We start from the raw sequence: 21,628 nt of genomic DNA on the forward strand, positions 1-21,628 counted from the left end.
TGGTTGGGCACTGCTGGGCAAGGAGCCAAACCCCAGGAATCCCTGCTGGTGTGAAACAGATCCCAGAGCTCTGCTGACCTTACAAACAGCCCAAGGCACTGCTGATCCCTGCCCCAAAAATGCCAACCCAGCCCTAAAGCCAACCCTAAATATTGTGAAGAAAACAGGGGGGAAGAAAAGTCACATTGCTCTTCTGACAGAGTATGGATTCCCCTTCAGCAAGGACGAAAGAAATAAAAACTCACAACAATTCAAGTACAGGTCTGTTGTTCACCTTTAATATTTCATTTCTGTTTGCTCCTCCAAAGTTTTTCAGTTACATAAAAATGCAGTTAATGTTTGCTTTACACTTAAATAGGTTCCTTTGCTTTCCCACTTTTTTTTTTTTAAAGCTTTTCTGATTGATTAATATGAAAATAATTCCCCCCCTCTTTGGTGAGCTGTGGTTGCTCTCACTGCCAGGATTTTCCTGGAAATGTATAAAGTCATCTCTGCAAATATTGCCCTAAAGAAAAAAATTACAAACCTGCTGATAGGAAATCCTATTTTGGTGTGGCCAAAATCTAAAATCCTAAAAGAAGCTGTAACATGTTATATGGCAAAGAAAAATGTTATGTCCCTCTTCAGAGGGAGAACTGCAATAACATAAGGAAACCCTATTTCCCAATATATTTTCTATAAGCAATTGGGGAAGATCTGAAGGAATTGGTTCAAATCACAACCTTCTTGGAAAAAAACTGTGAATCTTGACCATATGTGAATATTGCAGGTATGCTACTATAAAAAGTTATATATATATATATAAAAGAAATATATATTTCTATATATATAAGAAAGAGCCATTCCTTGAGCTGTCCTATTTTATTAGGCAAATAACAACTATAAAGGATCACCAGAGTCTCCTGCTTCAAGAGCAGCCCTCCAAAGAGAGGGAATTTCCCCAGATGTGCCTCTGCTGAACCTCCCTGTTCCTCCCCAGCACATCACATCAGCCATGGCATCCCAGAGAAGGATGAATAAATAACAGAGGAACCCCACAGCCCCAGCAGGAGCTGGGGAAAGGAATCCAGTGTCCTCATCTGAAATGAGCTGGGAGATTCTGCAGGAAAGAGGGGATTTGTGTGTGGGGTGAGTGTCCTTCCCTGGTGCTGCTCATTTGGGTGTGAGCACTTTTTCCTTGCTTTTTGTTGTACCTTCAGGTAGGACAATGTGGGATTAGAGGAATTACTCCACGTTTTACTGCTGGATTTGCAGTGGTGAATGTAAACATGCTCCAAACCAACCCTTCTAGGCACTTAGGAACAGATTCCTCTGGAAGGTTCTCTGTGCAGCTCCTCAAGGCTCCTCAAGAGCTGGGTTAAAACTACAGGGTAATGCTCTCTCTAAGTGTTTTGGCTTCTAAAGCTGAATTTTCACTGTTTATCTCACAGTTCCTCCGAGTTCTGGTGGTTTGGGTTTCACCAGAGCAGCACAGAACTCCTGGGTTAAAGAGCTGGGTTAAAACTACAGGATAACCCAGTCTAATGCTTTCTCTAAGTGTTTTGGCTTCTAAAACTGAATTTTTACTGTTTATCTCACAGTTCCTCCGAGTTCTGGTGGTTTGGGTTTCACCAGAGCAGCACAGAACTCCCGGGTTAACATCTGGAGGAGGAGAAGGTAATTCTGTACTGAGACACAACTCCCTGTGAGAGGCTGAGACAACTGAGAACAGCAACAACAACAAAACCCCCAAAAAAGGACCAGAATGGTGAATTAGGTGACGAAGTTCAGTGGGACAAGGAGCTGAGGATGCAGGGCAGAGGCAGCAGCAGCAGCAGGGCTTTGTTGGAGGGCAGGGGGATGTTTGCCCCAGACCAGAGCACCGTGCGGCCCTGCAGGGGCTGAGCTGGCCGGAAATTCTCTATCATAGGAGTGGAGTTCATCCCGTCAAAGTGCAGTGCTGAGAACTGGGAGAGCTGCAAAACAGAGCACAGTGGTCAGTCCTTCAGCCAGGGCACTGAGCTGCAAAACAGAGCAGTGGTCAGTCCTTCAGCCAGGGCACTGAGCTACAGAACAGAGCAGAGTGGTCAGTCCTCCAGCCAGGGCACTCTGTGGGCAAACCTGCGGTGCCTCGCTCTGTTTTGAGCCAGAGGCTTCCATGGATGAATTAAACCTGCAGGAAACGCTGGGGATGAATTAAACCCCTCAGGAAACACTGTGGCTGAGGTCAGCAAGGCATGGCTCCTTCCAGCCCTGGAAATCACGGGCATTTCCCTTCGGAGGGAGCCAAGAGCTCTGTGTACAACCCAAGGCCTGCTTAGCCCACACTCCTGACGCACAGTGCGGCCTTGTGGGCCTCGGCATGGGGACAGGGGGAGAACAGGGGGAATTCTGTCCTTGCTGCACATTGCTGCTGCCCTGAGTGACACTGTGGGTGATGAGGCACTGGGAATACACTGGGAGTACACTGGGAAAACATCAGGAGTAAGAAACCAGAGTACAGGCGCTGGCTCCAGGCCAGGCCATGCAATCTCTGCACAATCCGTGTTTCCCAAACACTCCTCGCTCCTGCAGGTCCAAAATTAGCTGCCTAACAGACTGGAGGTGTGGGGTTGGAGTTATTCCATTCTGCTGTCCTGGCAGAAGGGAAAAGCCGTGGGATTTGGGGTGAGCAGGTGGCAGCAGTGCTGCTGAGGGAGCGCTGAGCTCAGGGATGACCTGGGGGGTTTTTTGGGCTGTATTTTCACATCATCATTTCCCCTTCCTGCCCCTTTCCTGCCATTTTCCAGGGATGATTTAATAGGGTCAATCAGCACGTTTGGGCTCCAAGGAGGGTGTGTGGGGAAGGAGGAGTGGAGCAGCTGAGGTGTCACACAGCACAAAGGGACAAAGCCAGCATCACTGTCACCTCCAGGCTGTCCCGTGCTACTCACCTGGAGCTGGCTGAGCTCAACTGGGGTCTCAAATATGGTCCAGATGACTCCCTCGTAGCAGTCAGGGGTGGTGAGGGAACCTTCATAGCGATAATACCTGCCCAGGTCTTCCTCAGGTGGGAGCAGAGAGCTCAGCGGCAAAGGATCCACCCGGGCTGTTTGCCCTGAGAAAACAGGGGGAAAATTCCTTGTAACCCTCATTATATTCACATTTATCTTAACCCCACACAGCTTGTGAAACACCCAGCACGAGTGTCTTACCTTTGTATTTAATATTCTTTAATTCACTCAGCAGAGCTGCGTAGTTTTTATTTTCTTCGTCAGCCTGAAAGGAAAACATTTTGATTCCACACCGTGTGTTTCTTAACAAGGGAAACTCGTGGTAAATGGAACAGAAAAGGACCACAAGAGAAAAATAACAGCAAGCAGGATGTAGAAAAGGGTAGAGGAACCCAGAGCTGGCAGAATGTCTGCAGAGGATAGGGAGGCTCAGGTCTTGGACTACTGAAATATTGACATAATCCCCGAGAAGTGAGAGGGGCAATTGGAAATTTCACTGCCTACCTTGACAAAGAAGGCCAGCACAGCCAAACCATCTGGTTTTTGCTTGGCTTCTGTCACATCTGTAGCATCTTCTCTGATGTGGACCACGTGAAGCTGGAACACAACAGCCAAGGGTGATTATTTCCACCCTCAGACTTCCCCAGGGGAACCACCCAGCAGAGCTTGTGAACAGAATCCCAAAAAACAGAGTTCTGGGGTAAAACTCACCATCCACATGCAATCTCACCTACCTCCATGGGATATTTCTCTCCATCTATGCTGTGCTCTGAGCCAGGGCTGGTTTGCATTTCACCTGGGACTCCCCAGTGCAAATGGAATTCTACTGCCTTGTATTTTCTTCCCAGACCCCCTCCTCCGACTCTGGGGGATGTGTTCAGTGTCACTTTAACTGGGGGGAAAAACAGGAATTGTTTTAGAGGAGAAAATCAGATCCTACATTAACAGTATGTGAGAGCAGAGATGTTCTTGAGATTCAAATTTATCCTAAAATTCTCGCTTGGCTTTTCAGACCGGGTGTTCCAGAAATTCAACTCTGCAGAAAATGAACTCGTATAAAATCATAGCTGAGATTGAGATGAATTATAACCATTATGACCTCTGGAGTCAGAGCTTCTTATACCTCTCAGAAGACCCTGTATTCCTTCATTTTTTTAAAAAGAAAACCCTCTCTATCAAAGCAAATTTGATCCCAGTTTATTTGGGTTTAACCATCATTTTAATCTCCTGTTATCTGCACTGTAACATTTCCTTTGGGCAGGGTTTAAAGATATTCTGTTTTAATTTAGAGTAGTGCAGCAGTTTAAGCCTAAATCATATATCTTTGGGATGCATTTTAACATTTTATTTTTTAAGACCTCCATGTTAAGCACAGCACTTTCCTTTGCATAGGAAAATTCTGGATTGCAGCCCCAGAGGAAAATTCTGGATTGCAGCCCCAGAGATTTCATGTCTGTTCTGAATTCCAAATGAGCTTGGAGAGTGCATGAGTCATTTAGTTCCTTTGCTTTTTAATCTGTAAATGGATGAGTCAGATGTCTTTTTGGGCTTTGTTTATTTAGTTTAAGACCTTTGGGACAGCGACCTTTGCTCTCTGCCCATCACGGACCCAGCGAGGCTCTAATCTCACCTGCAGCCTCTAATTGCAGCTGTAATTTCAGCAATAACCTCCTCATTTAGCACAGGAATTGGTTGTCCTCAGAGGGAAGAAATTTTTAAAGCCCAGATTAAACCCCTAATCCTTATGCATGGCTGGGGAAGAGGAGAGTCCTGAGCAATCCTCATAAATATTAATTTTGGTGTAAAAGGAGCTTTAATATGGACATCCTGGAGTATCACCCTGTAATGGGAAAGTCATTAATCCATGTATTAGAGAAAAGTCAAAACATTCCTTTTTCCTGTGGTCTGCCACGATACCAGTGGTTTAAATTAGAATCTCTGGCTGTTAAAATCTCCCCTTTGAAATCAGGAAATATTTGCCACTCGCTGCTTTCTGCTTTAAGGATTTGGCAGTTAAAATGTCACACCTTGGATTTCTTAAAACACCTCTAGATAATTTCCAAAGCAAACAGACCACAGGTTTCTTTCTGAGGCTGAAGGAATTGAAGATAATTTTGTTGGAGCAGCATCCTCAGCACTGGGAGGAAGGCGAAGGAAGGTGGAGGAAGCGGAACAATTCTAAATTACTGTTCATTGATTCACTGTTTACTGATTCACCGAGGAGCTGATCGACATCACACAACGTCTGTGTGCACAGAAAACAGGTTTGGGGCTGAGATTCCAGCTCGTTATTGAAAGAGCTAATAAGACACAGTGCTGTGGATGATTTCCCCACGTGATGCTTTTGTCCAGCAGGAGTTGGAAAGGACAAGCCCAGGAGTGAAGAGATTTCAGCAGAAAATGATCAAACTCTGCCCAAATTGCTGTCCTGGACCTCTCTGCCCACCTGCTGCCCCCCAGCCTGGGCTGTGTTTGGTTGGAGAGTTCTGGTTCAGAGTTCCTGTGACACCTCCAGCTCAGTTTCTGCACAGAACCAATTCCTGCTGGACAGTGAGAGCCACAGAACCCCAAAACTTCATCATTCCCAGAAATCCCCACAGAGCTTTGGCTCCAGAAGCATCCTGGGAGTTTCCCTTCTGAAACAGAGGGTTGGGATCTCATCTGGGCTCCCCTGCTGCTCTCCAGGGATGTGGAAGGAGTGAGGAAAAGCACAGATCCATCCCTCAAGCACAGATTTGGGCAGTATTTACCTGTATGGCCATTATTTTCCACGTTCCACACCCCAGAGCCCTTCACATCGTATCCTTCAAAAGTCAGGGGCGTAAGGTTCTCGTTATAAACCACATTTCGGGTGACAATGTTGACAGGGGATTGCTTCTTTCCACTGCAGGCTGTGTCTATCTTGTGCCATAGAGCAGGATCTGTTTAAGGAAGAAGAAAATATCTATTTTTTTTTTTTCTGTTGACAGCAAATCCTTGAGAAAAATCACCCAAACAAAATATTCACGCTTTGGAAATTGGGGACATCACCCCAACTTGCTGGGGGGATATACTCTGGTGCACGTTGGGGGTTATTTTTACATTTGTATTTTTATGTTTTTCCACTTATTTATGCATTTTTGCATTATCCCTGGCTGAAACAAAACAAACAGTTACCACAAACAGTGCTGTCTTCAAAATGCTCCGTTCAGCACTGACATTACAAATAACAGGACCATGATGCATTAAAGGCTGAGTTCTGTGAAGTTTTGCATTGTTTCTCTCAGGAGGAGAGAGATTATTTCCCATTTGCAAAGGGGAAATTTGCAATTTTTTTCCAATATTTTCCAATGTGATTATTGGAAAAATAACCTGCTTGGCAGTACCTTCACACTGTGGCTGCTCACACTTCTGGGACCGATAGCACCAGTGGCCTCCCACTGAAAATAATCAAATAAAAACATCAGGTGAATGGAAAGTTGTACAGATTGTTTCCCCCAAAAGCAGCAATGGACTGGCAGCTCTGCCCTGTCTAGATCTCCTCCTGGTCTTTCATAAATCACTTTAAACCTGTTAATATTCCCCCAAAACAGTGCTGGCAGGAATCTTTACACTTTAGATCATCAGAATTCCGCATGGGTTGCAGCCCTAAAAAATTTGATTTTCAAACCTTGGCTTCCTCAGCTTCTTGAGGCACAAGCTCCACATTTGAATATAGGCAGTGTTAAAATAAATTTCCTTTTATCAGCTCTGCACTTGCCAGCCTTTCCCAGACTTGTAAATTCACTTATGCAAGAGGACTTATCTCACCTCGTTCCAGGAACTCTGTAAAGGTTATTGGTGCAGCGAGGAATTCTGAGAAATGAAGGATCTCACTTCCTGAGAAACCTGGAGGATCTCTAGTCTAACTCAGCTGGGACCAATCCCACGGGGATGGGTGCAAAATCCTTCAGCAGAACATCCGAATTTCGCTTTTTCATTGTCAAAAGAAACACCAAATTCAGCTCCTCTGATTTAACTTTGTGTTGATCTAGTCAGGAATGTAGGGATTGTTCTGTTTATCCCAAGTTGCTTCAGTGGCTGTTTATTTAATCTAAACTTTAAATTGACTTTGACAGGGGTGGTTCTCCTTGGCTACTTAACTTCAATCCATAACAATTCAAACCTTCCTATAATCGTGATTAATACCACAGCTTCTGTTTGCTTGTGATTAGTAAATTATAGACGTTTTAATAAACGGCTAATCAATTTTAAGGATAATTATGGAGGAGCCCTGTCACTTGACTGGTAATTACCTTAATTTGTAATTTATAACACACCTGCTGGGCGCCTCAGAATGGCTTTTAACACCTTTATCTCGATATCAGTGGCATAACAATAGATCCATCTATGAAGGATTTAGAGGTTATAAATAGGGAATTGTTATAAAACACGAGCAGCTGGGACACAGAGGGAGACCTGGGGGCAATTAATATAACCTTAAAAAACAATAGTTTCGGTTTTTCTTTCACAAAAACCAGATTTCTGCTGAAAACTACAATGTTGCCTCACTTTCTAATTTGGAAAGATTGGGAAGAAAAGCAAACATTGCTTTTTTCTGCGAGGATTTCTATATTGCTGTTCCATTAATATTCTTTAATTATCCAAAAATCGGTTTTGACAAGGCTTTCTTGTTTTGCAGGACTTCTAAACACACACAAAACTTCACTATCCAGCACTGATTGTTGCATATTTTTATTTTTTCCTCCAGGGCAGTGGCCTGAGCTCCAGCAGCACCGAGATTTTCCTCATTGCCACTGGGAAGCAGCAGAAGTTCCAAGCCCAGGATGTCACCAAGTGCCTCCATCGGTGTTTGAATCGATAAATGCCTGCAGAGTGAGAGGTGAGTTGATCTCCACACTGCCTGGCACGTTCTGTGGGTGGTTTTTTCATGGATTAAAGACTCCAGGTGTGTTTTTGGCAGCTGCTCAGGGGTCAGTGTGAACTTTAACAACTCCAGCACCCTGGGATTGGGAAGTTCTTTGCAATTCACACATGAACCAACCTTCAGGAGGAAAAATACTCAAGCAGAGCCACAGCAGACCCTGAGGGAAGGAGGAATATCCCCAGATTATGCTGTTGGTGGTCATAAATCAGTGCCTGTGTGCCAGAGGAGGAACGGGAATAGTTTATGGGAATGGGAATGGGTTGTGGAGCATTTCAGTGGCAAATCCACCCTTCCCAAACAAAGATTTACTGACATTTTACTGCCTGAACAGGTGTGTTCTCTCAAATAAACTTGTGGGTTTCAATCACTGCTCGGTAAACTGACACGTGAGGACAGGAAAATCTTCCAGCCAGCCTGGGCATCAAGAGGATGGCGAGAAAAAATTTTAATAAAATCAAATTGAATTTAAAAAAATTCCAGCCCTCAGTGGCTACAGTGCTGTCTCTGTCAAATCCCACCAAATAATTAGTGCCTCATTTCTGCAGCTTCCCACCCAATTCCTGATGTCTCTGAACAAGACAGGAGTTGTGTTTTCTATCAAATGCTCATCCCAGTTGTGGCTGGGTGGCGTTAGTGAAGTAGAACAGCAGAGAAATGCAACATTTCATAGGGAAAATCTCCTTAAAGCTGTTAAGCCTTACAGAAGGAGCTAATTAAACATTACAGAGCGAATTCCTGTTTATTGTGAACTAGGGGTTTTTCTTGATTGGCAGCGATGGCACATTGGGGAGCAGAATCCTTTGTGAAGGTGCAGCTCAGGAGGAGCCACACAGCCCCCGAGGAGGAAAATTTGCATTTGGATTTTATCTGAGCCGGGTGGGATTCCCCCCTCCCTATAGGAAACTGGCATTACAATGGCTCTTTCTTCCCCTGAGCTTTGGGGCTTTCTTTGTGCAGCACGAAGGGAAGATCCCTGTCACATCCCCGTGGGTTTTAAGCATGATTATACCCTAAGTTATGCTGTCCAGGCCACTTTGAATTGTCTGAGCGGCTCCTGCCACTTCCCTTAGAAGACTTTTCCACAGTCTATTAGCCCACGCTGTCAGGAAATGTTTCCTATTTAATAGCTTACATTTTCCACTTCCTTATCTGCATCCCATCACTCCTCACTCCTAGAAATATCACCGAACCACCCTAAACAATTCTTTTCCCTCCCTGGTGTTTACAGCATTCAAATAGTTCCCTCTCAATCTGTAATTCCTGTTCTGGATTCATCCATCTCTTGTCCCATCTCTTGACAACTTCACCTTCCCACTGCAAAATCCTCCCCTCTGAACCCCTTTTTTTTACAGGTCTGGGGACACCAGGATCCCAGCCTTGGTGCTCTTGCAAGCAAATCTCAGCTCCCACATTCTTTGTCCTGTTTTTCATTTTATTGCCTGGAGAAATGCAGCAGAAAGTGGGGTTTTCTGCGGTTTAGGGTTTGGTTTTTTTGTTTGTTTGTTTCTGTAGCGGAGGTGCTGAAATAATTGCTGTGATATATAGATACAGACAGAGATATCACACCTGGGCTCATTATATTATCAATTATCACATTTTATTACAGATCCTCGGTTGAAATGGTTCTGTTCCATACCATTGGTGTCACACTGACTTTATTTGGTTTAATTTCGACTAGGGCTGCACTGGGCTGGCTCTTCCCCCAGCGAGGTCAGGACAGTTAAATTTAGGGAGTCTCTCTTGGCACATGCCCAGCCCCACTTATCTCTGCCTCTTCCTCCTCGAATTTACAACTTGTTTCCTGACCAAAGCTGCTTCTTGGCACGGAGGGGGGAGTTGGAAAACAATACAATTACGTATTGTTTTCATTTCATTGTAAACGTTTTCGATTGTTTTAGCTATCAAGCCTCGTTCGGAAGCTCGAGGCATAAAAAAAAAAAATAAAATAAAATTCCTCCAGTTGAGAACTCCCTCTCCTGTCCACTCGGGCAGGACAGTGCTGCTGGCTGGGAGCCAGGAGGGAGCAGCTCTGCCAAGGTGCTATTGTGTGATCTAGGAAAAGACCCTTCAGCCCTTTGGATCATGCTGGGATTGTCTGAATTCCAGAAAAGCTCCGAAATCTGCTTTGTCCCACTCTGCCCTGCTTGCTGCCCTACTTGTTGCCTTTTAGAGCGTGGTGAGCTCAGAGTGCTGTGGGACAGACAGGTGGGGCCAGGCTGGCTGGAAATGCCCTTTTCACCTCTTTGTGGGACTAAAGAGTCACTAAAAGGGGGCTAAACACACTGAATTTGTGCTTCTGATCAAGTTTAGTAATTTTCTGGAGTTTATTCATTTTCTACCTTGCCAGCTGTTTGTATGAACTCCGTGGAAGTGTCAATGACCTTTCTGCCACCAGCAGGGACAGCAGGAAAAACCTGTGTTGGTTTTCAGTCCAAATCCCTTCTGTCTTTCACCCTGAGCCCTTTGTTTGTCCCTGTTGTCACCCTTTCAGCCCCATCCTGCCTGTCCCTGTGTTTCCTGGGACACTCAGTGCTCCCAGCACTGCCATTCCCAGAGCCCAAATGCCATCAGTTCTCACTGCTCTGTTCTCAATTCTCAAATCCATCCCCAAAATCTGCTCTCATCTCTGCAGCCTTTTCCATGAAAAAGGCAAAAGCTGGGTTTGCATGGGATGTATTTTTAGGCTTGGCTTGTGTTGGGCTCATCCTATTTTTAGCTGGCTCTGTGAAACTTTCTATTTTTAGTGCAAAAGACAAAACAACTTAAAAGCAATTGTTATCTAAGGCTGTCTTTCTAATTAATGAGATTGCTGAGCACAAAGTGACCATATATACATGAGAATATTTATACATTCTTAAGCATTACACATCCTCAGGAAGCCCCAGTCAGCCACTTGGACAGACAAAATCAGGTCCAAAAGTTCACTTCTGCATCTGTGTGTCTCTGCAAGTGTTTGTGGCCATTCATTGCTCTTCACTTTTAACCTGGAATTTTATTTTTCATCCTGAGCCACATCTTTGTGCACAAATATTGCAGGATGTGATGGGGAGCTAGCCCTGAAAATCAGCTTTATTTCAGGGGTGAAGCCTCTCAAATCAGCAGATCTGCTGGGAGTGAGGTGTTTGTAATTTGCACATTACACATAAATCACATGCTCAGTGAGGTCTTAGAGCACACATAAACTCCAGGGAAAACCCAGAGAGACTCAGGGGTTCTGGATGTCCCTATTAACATCTGCAAAGGACTTCCTTTGTGCCAGAGAGCAGGGGAAGGTTTGGGGCTGTGACCTGTGGTGCTCTGTGCCCTCAGAAATGTCCTGTAGCAAAGACAGAAGCTGCTCTTGAACAAAAAGTGAATATCCAGGGCTAAGGTGATCTCCATCTATGAGGGATTTTGCCTGGCTTTGTTTAATACAAATACAGGGCAGAATTATTTTTTCTAAGTATTTTTAAAATTTCATTCAAACAAATCACTTTGTGGCTTTGCTGTCCTTCTGCAGTCTTTTACGCCAAGCTTTTGATGACTGCTCCTGTGGCTAAAAATACACCTAAAAATCTAATAACAGGCCATTGGATATATTCTGCAGCACAGCAAAGCATCTCCTGCAATGCCACGAGCAGGGAAAAGAGCTGCATGGAGAGTTTGCCAGGGATTCACAATGTTGTTTTTTGGGAATTTCAGGTAATCCACACCTCCCAAATCACCTGTGGATCACTACCTTTGCTTTGTTCCATCTCTGACATTGCATTTATGATTCTTCTCTTTTAATCAGCTGAAAATGCACCTTTTCACCCCAGAGTGTGTCCCAGTGCAGCAGCATCCCAAATTTGCCAGCCTGAAAATGGATTTGGAGCCCAACCAGAAATCTGTGTGCACTCCACACCATTGGAACTGCAAAGGGAAGAACTCACAGCATTTTTTATTTCTTTTTTAAAGCTGCTGATGGAGCATTCAGGGGTGTTTTGTACCTGAACGGCCCTGAGGAAACCCCAGAGTGAGAATTAATGCTGACGTCAATGTCCGCATGGTTATGTAAATGTGATGTTTGTGAGGGCTAAAATCATGTGAGCAGAAATATAGAAAATTAGGGGAACCTAATCTAATCTAAATTAGAGGAATGTCCTATCAGGCATCAATCTTTGGGAGCACCAGAGCATGGACTGTGGGAGATCTGTCTCCTCATCAAGCAAAAGGTTAAAACGTGCTGGGGTTCATTCCATTCCCCATGAAGAAAATTAATTGTTCAGTAACACCTGGAGATTGCTCTAACCTCAGCCCAGAGAGGATGGATGATGGATGGATGGATGGATGGATGGATGGATGGATGGATGGAGAGATGGATGGATGATGAATGGATGGATGGATGGATGGATGGATGGATGGAGAGATGGATGGATGATGAATGGATGGATGGATGGATGGATGGACATCCCTACTCTCTGAAAGGCACTAAACTGGCTCCACCCTTAATAAAACCTCACTGCCAAAAAGTTTGGAATATTCCTTTTGGAAATTTTGCTTCTCTTTTCCCCCAAAACAACACCAGAGGGTCACTGAGCTCTCAAAAAATCAAACAATAAACCTGAGGTGGATCAGTGCAGCTGTGAATGGCAAATGCTGGGATCTGGATGAGCCAGAGGATGAGGAGCTGGACAGAGCTTTGGGAGGATGGACTGATCCCTCCACCAGCCTGCCTCAGTTTCCCTCTCCCACAATTGGGATAACAACCCTTCCTTCCTTAGGAAGCCCTCTAAGGATTGTTAATCCTAATTTTCAAACCCAGGTGCTTTGCTATCAAGACGAGGCTGGCAGGAATTGCGAAGATTAGCTGATAAAATCAGTCCTTTGCCTGATTCAGGGTGGTGAGTTACGAAGTGCCCAGGTGGAGGTGAGTTAAATGAGCTGCTCAGTCCACATCACTCTGGTTCTGACAAGTGGCAAGGTAGGAAGGAAATGATTATTCTTTTTAAAAAACAGATAACAAGAAGGAATATAGCAAGAAGGAATTTCAGCTGATTCTCAGAAGTGAAGTTTCTTGATATCTTTAGGCTTTATCTTAGTAAAATGTATCCTGTGGGGTTTCTGCCTCAGGAAAAGTTTGGTGAAGAAGGTGAAGAGAGCAAGTTTCTCATGTGTTAATGACTGTGTGATTAGGTTCCCACTGAGGGAAAAATGGGGAAATAATCTGGGTTGGGGAGGCAAAGAACACCGACAAAAAAATCATATATGCATTCCTTCTATTACTTCCTTCTGATAAAGTGCTAAACCTTAATTATTAAAAAACAGCCACAAATTATTAGATATGCATTCCTCCTATTACTTCCTTCTGATGAGGTGGTAAACACTAATTATTAATAAACAGCCATAAAGTATCATATAGCCATTCCCTGTATTACTTCCTTCTGATGAAGTGGTAAACACTAATTATTAACAACGACCTAATAAAGTCACAAAGGTTTTCTACAAAGCCCTTCAGGTTTCCCTAACAAATCCCCAAGGGAGCAGCACGTTCAGCAAAGTGTTAATAGTGATCAATAGCAAGCAAACACGAGCTGCAGACTTTGGAAAAGCAAAGGCTCTTTGTTATTTCTGTTTATTTGTCCCACGTGTGGGCAGAGAGAACAGGGGCTGAGAGAGAGGGAAGGAGCAGAAATTCCAGGTGAGAATCTGGGAAAGCCGAGCAGCTGAGGGATGCAGAATTCGTTAAAAGCAGAGCAACAAACTCAGGGGAAGCTGCAGCGCTCAGGCTGGGGAACTTCAGGCGCTTTCTGAGCACCTCTGAACCTTGATCTGCTTTAAAGCACCTCCTCGAGCAGCTCTCGGCAGCACTTCCCCGACAATGCTTTATCCCTTTTTCCCTCCCTGCACTCTGCTCTATTTCAGGGCAAACAATGAAACCCTCGTTGCTCTAACAGCTGCAGTGCTTCATATCCAGCCTCTGTGCTGCTATTTGCATGGGAAAGGGGATTTATTCCGTGCTGCAGCATTGCTGATTAAACTGGGGGGAAAAAAACCTACCTTCTGCATTTTTTCAATCCTAATTATAGATGGCTATTTAATTGAGCCATCCTAAGTGCACTGTGTACTTATAGTGCCCAGGGAGCAAAAATAGATGGGGCTGCTGGGCTGATGCAGCAAAGACATATTGTTCTTTCTCCCTCAGCAGAATTTCATCTTGGATCATACACAGCGGAACAAAAGGAGCAGAAAATTCAAACAAGCGATTTCTTGTAAGTTTAAAGTGGAGTTTTAAAGATTAAAAAAATTATGTTTTGGTATTTTTAATGCATGATAAAATTCAGAGATCGAGTCAAAGCTCATTGATTTTCCTTGGAGGAGGAAGGCAGATAGGATCTCTAAAAAGGTGAAAAGAAACCCCCAAAGCACTCATTCATTCATGAGAAAAGCCTATACTTGATATTTTACCACAAATAATAAAAGGCAGAGAAATAAATAAATCCTCCTTCATTCACCATAAAGAAGCAGAGAGCCTGCACTGCATGTCCTGATGGTCAGAAACAAATCAGAAATCAGAGTAACCTTCAGATGGAGTTAGAAAGAGCAGGGAAGGACTTACCTACTGCCTCTGTCTTGAGAAGGTGCAGGGAGAACAGAGCAAGGAACAGCAATTCCATTCTCTATTTTAAATAGGCTCAGTGTTGAAACCAGAATTGATTAGACTCCTCAGGATGTGATCATATTTCTGCTCTCAGTTTTATACTGGAGTAAGTAGTCCAGGACAGACCTGAAAGCCATAGCAGGAAGGTGAACTCCTCCCCTTTGTAATTTCTCCAGATTTGCCCTGCTCCTGATTTGCCTAAATTTATTCCTTCTCCAAAGTGAATGGCAAAAGGAGTGAGGCTTTCTGGCACTGAGTGAATAACTGAGACTTTACAACCTGCACAGGTTTAGAAGCCTCTGAGTGAAATGCTACATTTTTAATTACTGGGAGTTTTTCTGCTGGCAGCACTCGTGACATTCAATTAACACGTGAATGTTCGTGTTTCCTTTCAAAAAAACAGTGACACAAATCAAACCCCAACTCCCCCTCATTTCTACCCCACAGCTCTCCAAACAGGATTGGAGTTGATTTGTGGGACTGGAAAATGGGCATTCTGTGTGCAGCAACAGGAAATGTTAATTAGGTGACATGGAACACCTTACCTGCGTAATTAACTAATGATACATTTTTTAATAATGCTTTTCCTTAACTTTCTGCTTTTGGTTTCTATAGTATTATATATAGAGAAAAAAATTTTTTGTCCCCTTGAATTTCCTCTCTGAATTTTTTAATTCCATATACCAGAGTCAGTGGCAACTCAGACTTTATGTTCAACAGAGACAAGTGACGCAGCTTCATTACAGACACACCACCATCTCTGGGGTTTTGGGGAGTGGATTCTGATCCAGCTGAGGAAAACAAATGAGGGAGGGAAATAATTTCTTCCCCAAATGTCTGTGGGGTTCCAACCCCAATGCTGGGTTGGGTGGAAGCAGAGCAGGATGGCAGAGCCAGGGATGGACAGAGCGAGGAGCTTCCAGCTGAGCTGAGCATGCAGAGTCATCCAGCACAGGCTGAATTCCATCCAAAAGCAGCCAAGAAAATCCTGCTAGCCTTGCCCAGGCCCTGCTGCCCTCCCAGAGGGGTCTCAGGGGCTCTGGAGCTGCAGTCACACCCGGCCAGCTGACTCAGAGCAGCTCCTTTATTCATAAAAACGGGGCTATAAATACCAGCCAACAAGGAGGAGTGTTTTTCCATGCTGCACTCGCTGCTCAGGCTGCACATGGGGATGAGGGAAACAGCTCCTGCAGGGGAAGGAAGGACAAGGAGGGAATTCTTGGTGTTTTTTCCCTTCTCCAGGTGAATGCTGAGCACGTAGGGCCAGCAGGGCGGTGCCAGGTCCTCCAAGGACATCCAGGAGACAATTCCCTCCCGGCTGGGCTCTTTCCTTGGGATGCTCCTCACTGGGGAGATGAAACTACACCTTTGGAATTTCTTTTTTCCCTGCTCTGTTTCTGTGTAATTCTCTGAAACCCTCTGCTCAGCACTGCAAACATGAGGCTTAGCAATTTTGGTCTTGAAATTCAGGATTCTTGACTTACTTCCTTTTGGTTTCTAAACCTTCCAGCCTGTCATTGTTCAAGTGGTAATAAACTGCACTGCAGTCATGTTAATTAAGCTTTTATTTGTGCTCGAAAGTGAAGGCAAACTCAGGGAAACACATCCCCTTTCCTTATAGAGCCTGGAATCGAAATAAACAGGGCAGGCATCATTTAATCTCCTTTTTTTCCTGAAGAAACTCACCCGATAAGTTGGTTATCAGTTCTTGATGGCATCGTTGCACTGCAGGATAGTTCTGATTCCTTCTAACACCAAAACTATGCCAAGGTTGGGACACTGAACAACATTGCCAAGATTTTGGACATTGAACCTGAAGATGTGGGATAGGGATGGACAGGTGGGAATATAAAACAAGTGAAAATTACACTTAATTTGTGCAAAAAATTCCTCCAAGAGAGAGGCTGGGGGGAGGAGCAGAGCTCTGTGTTTTCAAAACAGCTCCGAAAAATCTTGGAAGGAGATCATACATCCCATTTGTGTCTTCCTCTCCAGAAAGGAAGACTTTAATCTGCATAAATTGAAACATAAATTGGATAAATAGGCTCCTTATTTGTATTACTCCCTTTTCCTGACTGTTTCTTCCTCGCAGGCCTCGTGGTGCCCATGGAGAGGCTGAGCAGAGATGGATATTGTGATCTTACTTTGCTGAAGGTCATGGCAGCTCAGGTGGGTGAATTTGGATTTTCCACTGAAAATCATTATAAAAAATTCAGCCTGAAGCCTCTCCAGCCTCTTCCTCATCTCTTCAGCACAGTCAGGGATTGTTGTCCTCTCCACAGGCAAAATCATCAGATAATTCTACAAAATAAATCCATTCCTTACACATACATAGAAACAATGTGGACATCCAGATAAAGAAATGTAAAAACAATCATGGAACTGAAAGAAAAACAATCACAGGACTAAAAAAAAAAAAAGTTGCAATAGGTGAAACCTGGGTAAATATAAATCAAAGGCTGCAAGGTACAGGCAGTGTTTGAGGTGTCAGCCTGAGATGCTGCAGATTAGATCAGGTTCCCTGGAATTCTGTGTCATCCTGAACAAACAATGGGATTGTTCTTTTCTCAGTTATGGGATGCAGATAACAATTGCCTCACAAGTGTACAGGGAGGGTAAGTACCAGGAATGCTGCACAGTTCCTGGAATATGGCAGGAGAAAAATGCCCTGGAATTGAGGTTGTTCCATGAAGAGGTTTGGTTTTAAATTCAAAGTATTTTCCATCTGGTTTTGGGAGCTCCAACTGTATCACAGAGGGTTGGAATATATAAATCTGGGGGTTTCTGTATATTAAATCCCACCAAAAAAAGCATTTCCCACCCTATTGCCTCCCTTAATCCAGCCACATTGTGCTAATTTTTATGCAATTCTTTTAGGGAAATCAGATTACAAATCTTTTGTGGAGAGCTATTTATACCACTTGATATTACTTTAATTACATTCTGATCTCACATTGTTTAGCATTTTGTGCTCAAGCACCAAATTTTCAAATTAGAGCAATTCCAAGCAGCATTTTCAGGAATATCTAGAGCACTTTGGAGCCCAAATTCACAGGTAATTTATTTTTAGCAGCCAGGGTATATTCAAAGCTGTTTCTCTTTGTGGCTGTTCTGTCCATCACAGTGTCCTGTGCCCCCCTGGGCTGTGCTGCCACTTTGGCTGTGAATAAAAGGATTTGCTGGGCTGGCAGTGAGAGGTGACAGAAATAGTGGGGCCCTTGTTCAGCAGCAACCTCACACCACAGGTGTGGCTGCCAGAGCTGGGCTGGCATGGCAGAGGGGAATTTATCTGGGACACTGCGAGAGGAATGTTTTATAGGATGTTAATGCACCTCCAGGTTTCATTAATCAACTTTCAGCCTTTATTTCTATGTGATCATTTCCTTGTGACCATCTGAAATACTTATTACTTACTTATAATTCTATAAAATATAATATTTATACTTAAAAAGTGTAATAATTCATTATGAAGTATTCCTAGTACATAAAAATTATGTACCTCTAATTGCACACTAAACTGAATACACTTCCACACACTTCAACAGAAAAAAAAGGAGTTCTGGAATTTCCCTTTTTCAGCTCAATCTTTTCACCCAAATTTCTTACATTTTAACTTTGGCAGAGCCATCAGAGTTCACAGATCCCCAGTTGCTGCTGCAGCCATCAGCTGTCAGTGCTGAATGTGGGAGTTCATGAATTCAGCTGAGCTGCTTGGTGAGATTGTGCTGGAAAATCGTGACCAGTGCAGATGAATCCTTTGCTAAGGTAACAATAAAATATGAATTAAATCAGAACAAATAACGTGGCTTTACCTGGGTAATTGTACTGCTCACCTGGGCTGCTGGGCTGTTCAAAATCTCCCTGCTCCCGCTGTACTCTGTATTTTATTCCAGCACTGCCCTCTGCTGAGAGCATGGAATTTGTGTCCTGAGAGCTTTTTTCCCCTCCCAGTCTCAGGTATTTCCAATGTGGTTCTCAGAAATCATTTGCATTTAAAAAGGTGGAGAAAGGAAAGGTTTAGTGGTATTGATGCTGGTTTGTTAATGTCCAAGCCACATTAAATAAACCCAAAATATCCTGTAGCAAAGGCACGGGTAGTGATTGATGTCTGTTGGTTTTTACCTCCATTCTCATGCAGGAATTCAGTGGGAAAAGGGCATTTTCTGGGCTGTTGGGGTCCAGATTGGTGACACAGCACTGATATTCTTATTTCACACTTTCCCCTCCAAACCCACAGAATTCTGTCCTCCCTTTCCCGACTCTCCAACCCCTTGTGATCTAATTTATTTGTGAGCTAAAGCTGAATTCCCTTCATTGCATTTTAGAACACCCTTAAAGAATTTTAAACTACTGATGTGGTCACTCATCTCCCCAAGGTCTGGCCAGGCTTTGCTCTTGTCCAAGGCTGCTCTCAGCAGCTCATCCATGTGCCAAACGTGTTCTGCAGTTTGGGTTATCCTAGCAACTCAGCTGTGATCAGCAGTGCCCTGAGCTGGCAACCCAAATATCTAAAACCACACCTGGTTAAAGTTTAATCTCTGTCACCATGATGATGTGGCAGCAGGAGCTGCGTGTCAGGAGCTGTCCTGAGCCCAGGAAGGAGGTGGGAGCTCCTGGGGAGCATGGGATGAGCAGAGCCCACCTCGGGAGGAGCTGAAAGGAGCATTTCCCACCATGAGTGGATTCTCCAACTGCTCTGCCAACTACACCAAGATCTGGAGTCACTACCTGGTGCTCTCCCTGGGCATCCCCCAGCTGACCATCAACGTCGCCTCCGTCATCTTCAACTGCACCGTCATTGTCACCCGCCTGGCCAGCAGGGACCTGCACAAGCCCATTGCCATCCTCTTCTGCAACCTGGCCGTCTCTGACCTCTTCACCAGCTTCTCTGGCTTCTGGATCTCCCTGCTGTTCATCACCAACCCCGACATCACCATCTTTGGCTCCCGGGACATGCTGGCTCCCTACGCCCTCTACACCACCTCCATCCTCTCCACCATCTACAACCTGGTGAGCATCGGCGTCGAGCGCTACCTGGCCGTGGCCGAGAGCATCAGGACGAGGTTCAGGGTGGCCAGGAGCCACTCCATCGCCGTGGTGCTCAGCAGCTGGCTGCTGGCTTTCTTCCTGGGCTGCCTGCCCCTGCTGGGCTGGAACTGCCTGCACGCCGAGAGGAGCACCTCGGTGCTCTACAGCCCCTTCTGCGTCAACTACCTCGTCTTCATCGCCATCCCCAACGTGGCCGTGGCCTTCGTGGTGCCGCTCTTCACCTACCTGCGGATCATCCTCCTGCTGAGGAGGAGGAAGCTGAGGATGAAGGCGTGTGGCCAGGCCTCGGGCACCTACAAGTCGGCCGAGCTGCAGGTGGCCAGGACCAGCATCTCCATCTGGCTGCTGGCGCTGGTGTCCTACGCGCCCTTCTTCGCCGGCGTCGTCTTCGACGCCACCAACCGGCGCTGCCACGCCGACCTCTACCCCGGCGTGTACATCTTCAGGAACTGCACGGCCATGCTCATCACCATCACCTGCCTGGGCAACCCCCTGCTCTACACCCTCAGGCTGAGGGCGCTGGGAGCCAAGCTGAAGGCGCTGCGCTGCCTCTCGGCCAACCGCGTGCGGGCTTGCGCCATCGAGAACATCTAGCGGGGAGGGACTTGCTCTGGGGCTCAGCAGGAAGGGCATGCCAACCCTGCAGCAGCTTCAGGTGGATTCAAACAACATCTGGATGTGGCTCTTGAGTCCGTGGTTTGGTGGTGAATGTGGTGGATGGTTGGAGTTGGTGATCTGGAAGGTGTTTTCCAGCGTTGGGAGCTCTGTGGTTCCCTTCCTGGGGTGCAGAAAGGGATGGGGATGAAGCCTGGAGACTTTTCCCAGCCCAGTCCTGCTCTGCCTCTCCCTTGGAAGCAGCAGGCACCCTGCTCTGCCTGGCTCTTGGATGGGAGCTGCTTTCCCTGGAGATAAAAATAACTCCACTAATGGTGTTTACTTTGTGCTGGGAACAGGCTGGGGCTGTGCTCGCTCTGCTCAGCCCTCTGCTGTGGGCTGTGGCTCTGAAGAGGGTTAAACAGCTGGAAAATTCCCAGGAATTTGGGGGAAAATGGCATTTTGCTTTCTGGTTTTGTCAGTCAAATTGGAACTCCTTGACTGCTGGGTGAATCTTTATTAACAGCACTCAGCTCTGCTTGCCTGCTGTAATTTGAACTGCTGGATGATGAGGTTTTGTGAGATATTTGGCTACACCTTCATATTTCTGCTTGTAGGGGCACAGTTGAGTCTGTGGCTTGGGAAATCTGTACTGTTGTGTGTGAAAACCTCAGCTGGGCTCCTCAGGAGCAGAACTGCAGCCAAGCTGCCTGTGCAAAAAGAAATAAAAACGTCAAGACCAGCTGCTTTGTGAAAGAAAAAGGTCTTAACTCCTCCCTCTCAAAAAAAAAAAATATCCCAAACTGTTTACTGAATATTTATTTAGTAGGTGTTATTCTGTTGGATCCCAGCGGAGATGGATGAAGGAAATAAAGATAAAAAATCTAATGTTTAAATATCTTTAGAAGCCTGAATTGGATAGATTTTGTGGCATCAGCTCCTGTTTCTGGCTCTGCACTGCTCAGCTGCTGCTCTGTGCTATTTCATCAACAAACAGCAATAAAATTCCATGAAAATCATGATGTTCTCCCATTCATCACACACAACCCCACCCATGTCAGCCCTTGGGGTTTTCAGGGATTTCTTTCCAGTTTCCTTGCTTTGTTGTTTCCTCAACTCTGTATGTATCTCTGTCTCTCTCTGTATAACTCTCTAGCTATATCTAGATGTAATTTATATAAATAATTTATATAAAATTTATATTTATATAAAATGTATATAAATATTTATATATATTATTTATATATAAATTTAATGTTATTTATATATAAATATAAATATAGATATATATAGGTGTATATATATATATTTTATATATATATATATGTAAAGATATATAGGTGTATATAAAGATACCTTTCTCTCTGTATCTATCTCGGTATATACATCTCTCTCCCCTCCCTCCTTCTTTCCCCCATATATAGAGCTATCTATCTATCTCTATATATATACACATCTCTGTATATTTCTCTATTTATAGTTAAATCT

General features: G+C 44.7%; 2 protein-coding genes across 11 annotated transcripts; one reads left to right on the forward strand and one right to left on the reverse strand.

Annotated features, from left to right (window-relative positions):
- Window positions 1-256: 256 nt before the first annotated feature.
- CA4 (carbonic anhydrase 4) lies at window positions 257-14,645 on the reverse strand. The gene is made up of 8 exons (XM_085078535.1): window positions 14,456-14,645; window positions 6,338-6,391; window positions 5,723-5,893; window positions 3,707-3,864; window positions 3,477-3,569; window positions 3,174-3,237; window positions 2,913-3,076; window positions 257-1,955 (listed from the first exon to the last, which is right to left on the reverse strand). Exons 1-8 carry the CDS (start codon window positions 14,511-14,513, stop codon window positions 1,767-1,769), a joined length of 951 nt encoding a protein of 316 aa, XP_084934661.1. The 5' UTR covers window positions 14,514-14,645; the 3' UTR covers window positions 257-1,766.
- Window positions 1,952-21,157, forward strand: LOC146429256 (lysophosphatidic acid receptor 1-like). 10 transcript variants are annotated; one of them, XM_085078524.1, is made up of 5 exons: window positions 1,952-2,205; window positions 7,702-7,833; window positions 14,045-14,108; window positions 16,590-16,666; window positions 18,120-21,157. In XM_085078524.1, the coding sequence occupies exon 5, from the start codon at window positions 19,172-19,174 to the stop codon at window positions 20,138-20,140; it is 969 nt and encodes a 322-aa protein (XP_084934650.1). In that variant the 5' UTR covers window positions 1,952-2,205; window positions 7,702-7,833; window positions 14,045-14,108; window positions 16,590-16,666; window positions 18,120-19,171; the 3' UTR covers window positions 20,141-21,157. The 10 variants fall into 10 exon arrangements, with proteins under 10 accessions (XP_084934650.1, XP_084934656.1, XP_084934655.1 ...); XM_085078530.1 differs by lacking the exons at window positions 1,952-2,205; window positions 7,702-7,833 and adding exons at window positions 13,008-13,537; window positions 14,945-16,337 and having other exon boundaries at window positions 14,042-14,108; XM_085078529.1 differs by lacking the exons at window positions 1,952-2,205; window positions 7,702-7,833 and adding exons at window positions 13,008-13,537; window positions 14,945-16,337.
- Window positions 21,158-21,628: the final 471 nt, after the last annotated feature.

Source organism: Lichenostomus cassidix, chromosome 19, assembly GCF_008360975.1.
Source record: "Lichenostomus cassidix isolate B80296 chromosome 19, HeHo_3.0, whole genome shotgun sequence".
NCBI classification, from domain to species: domain Eukaryota; kingdom Metazoa; phylum Chordata; class Aves; order Passeriformes; family Meliphagidae; genus Lichenostomus; species Lichenostomus cassidix.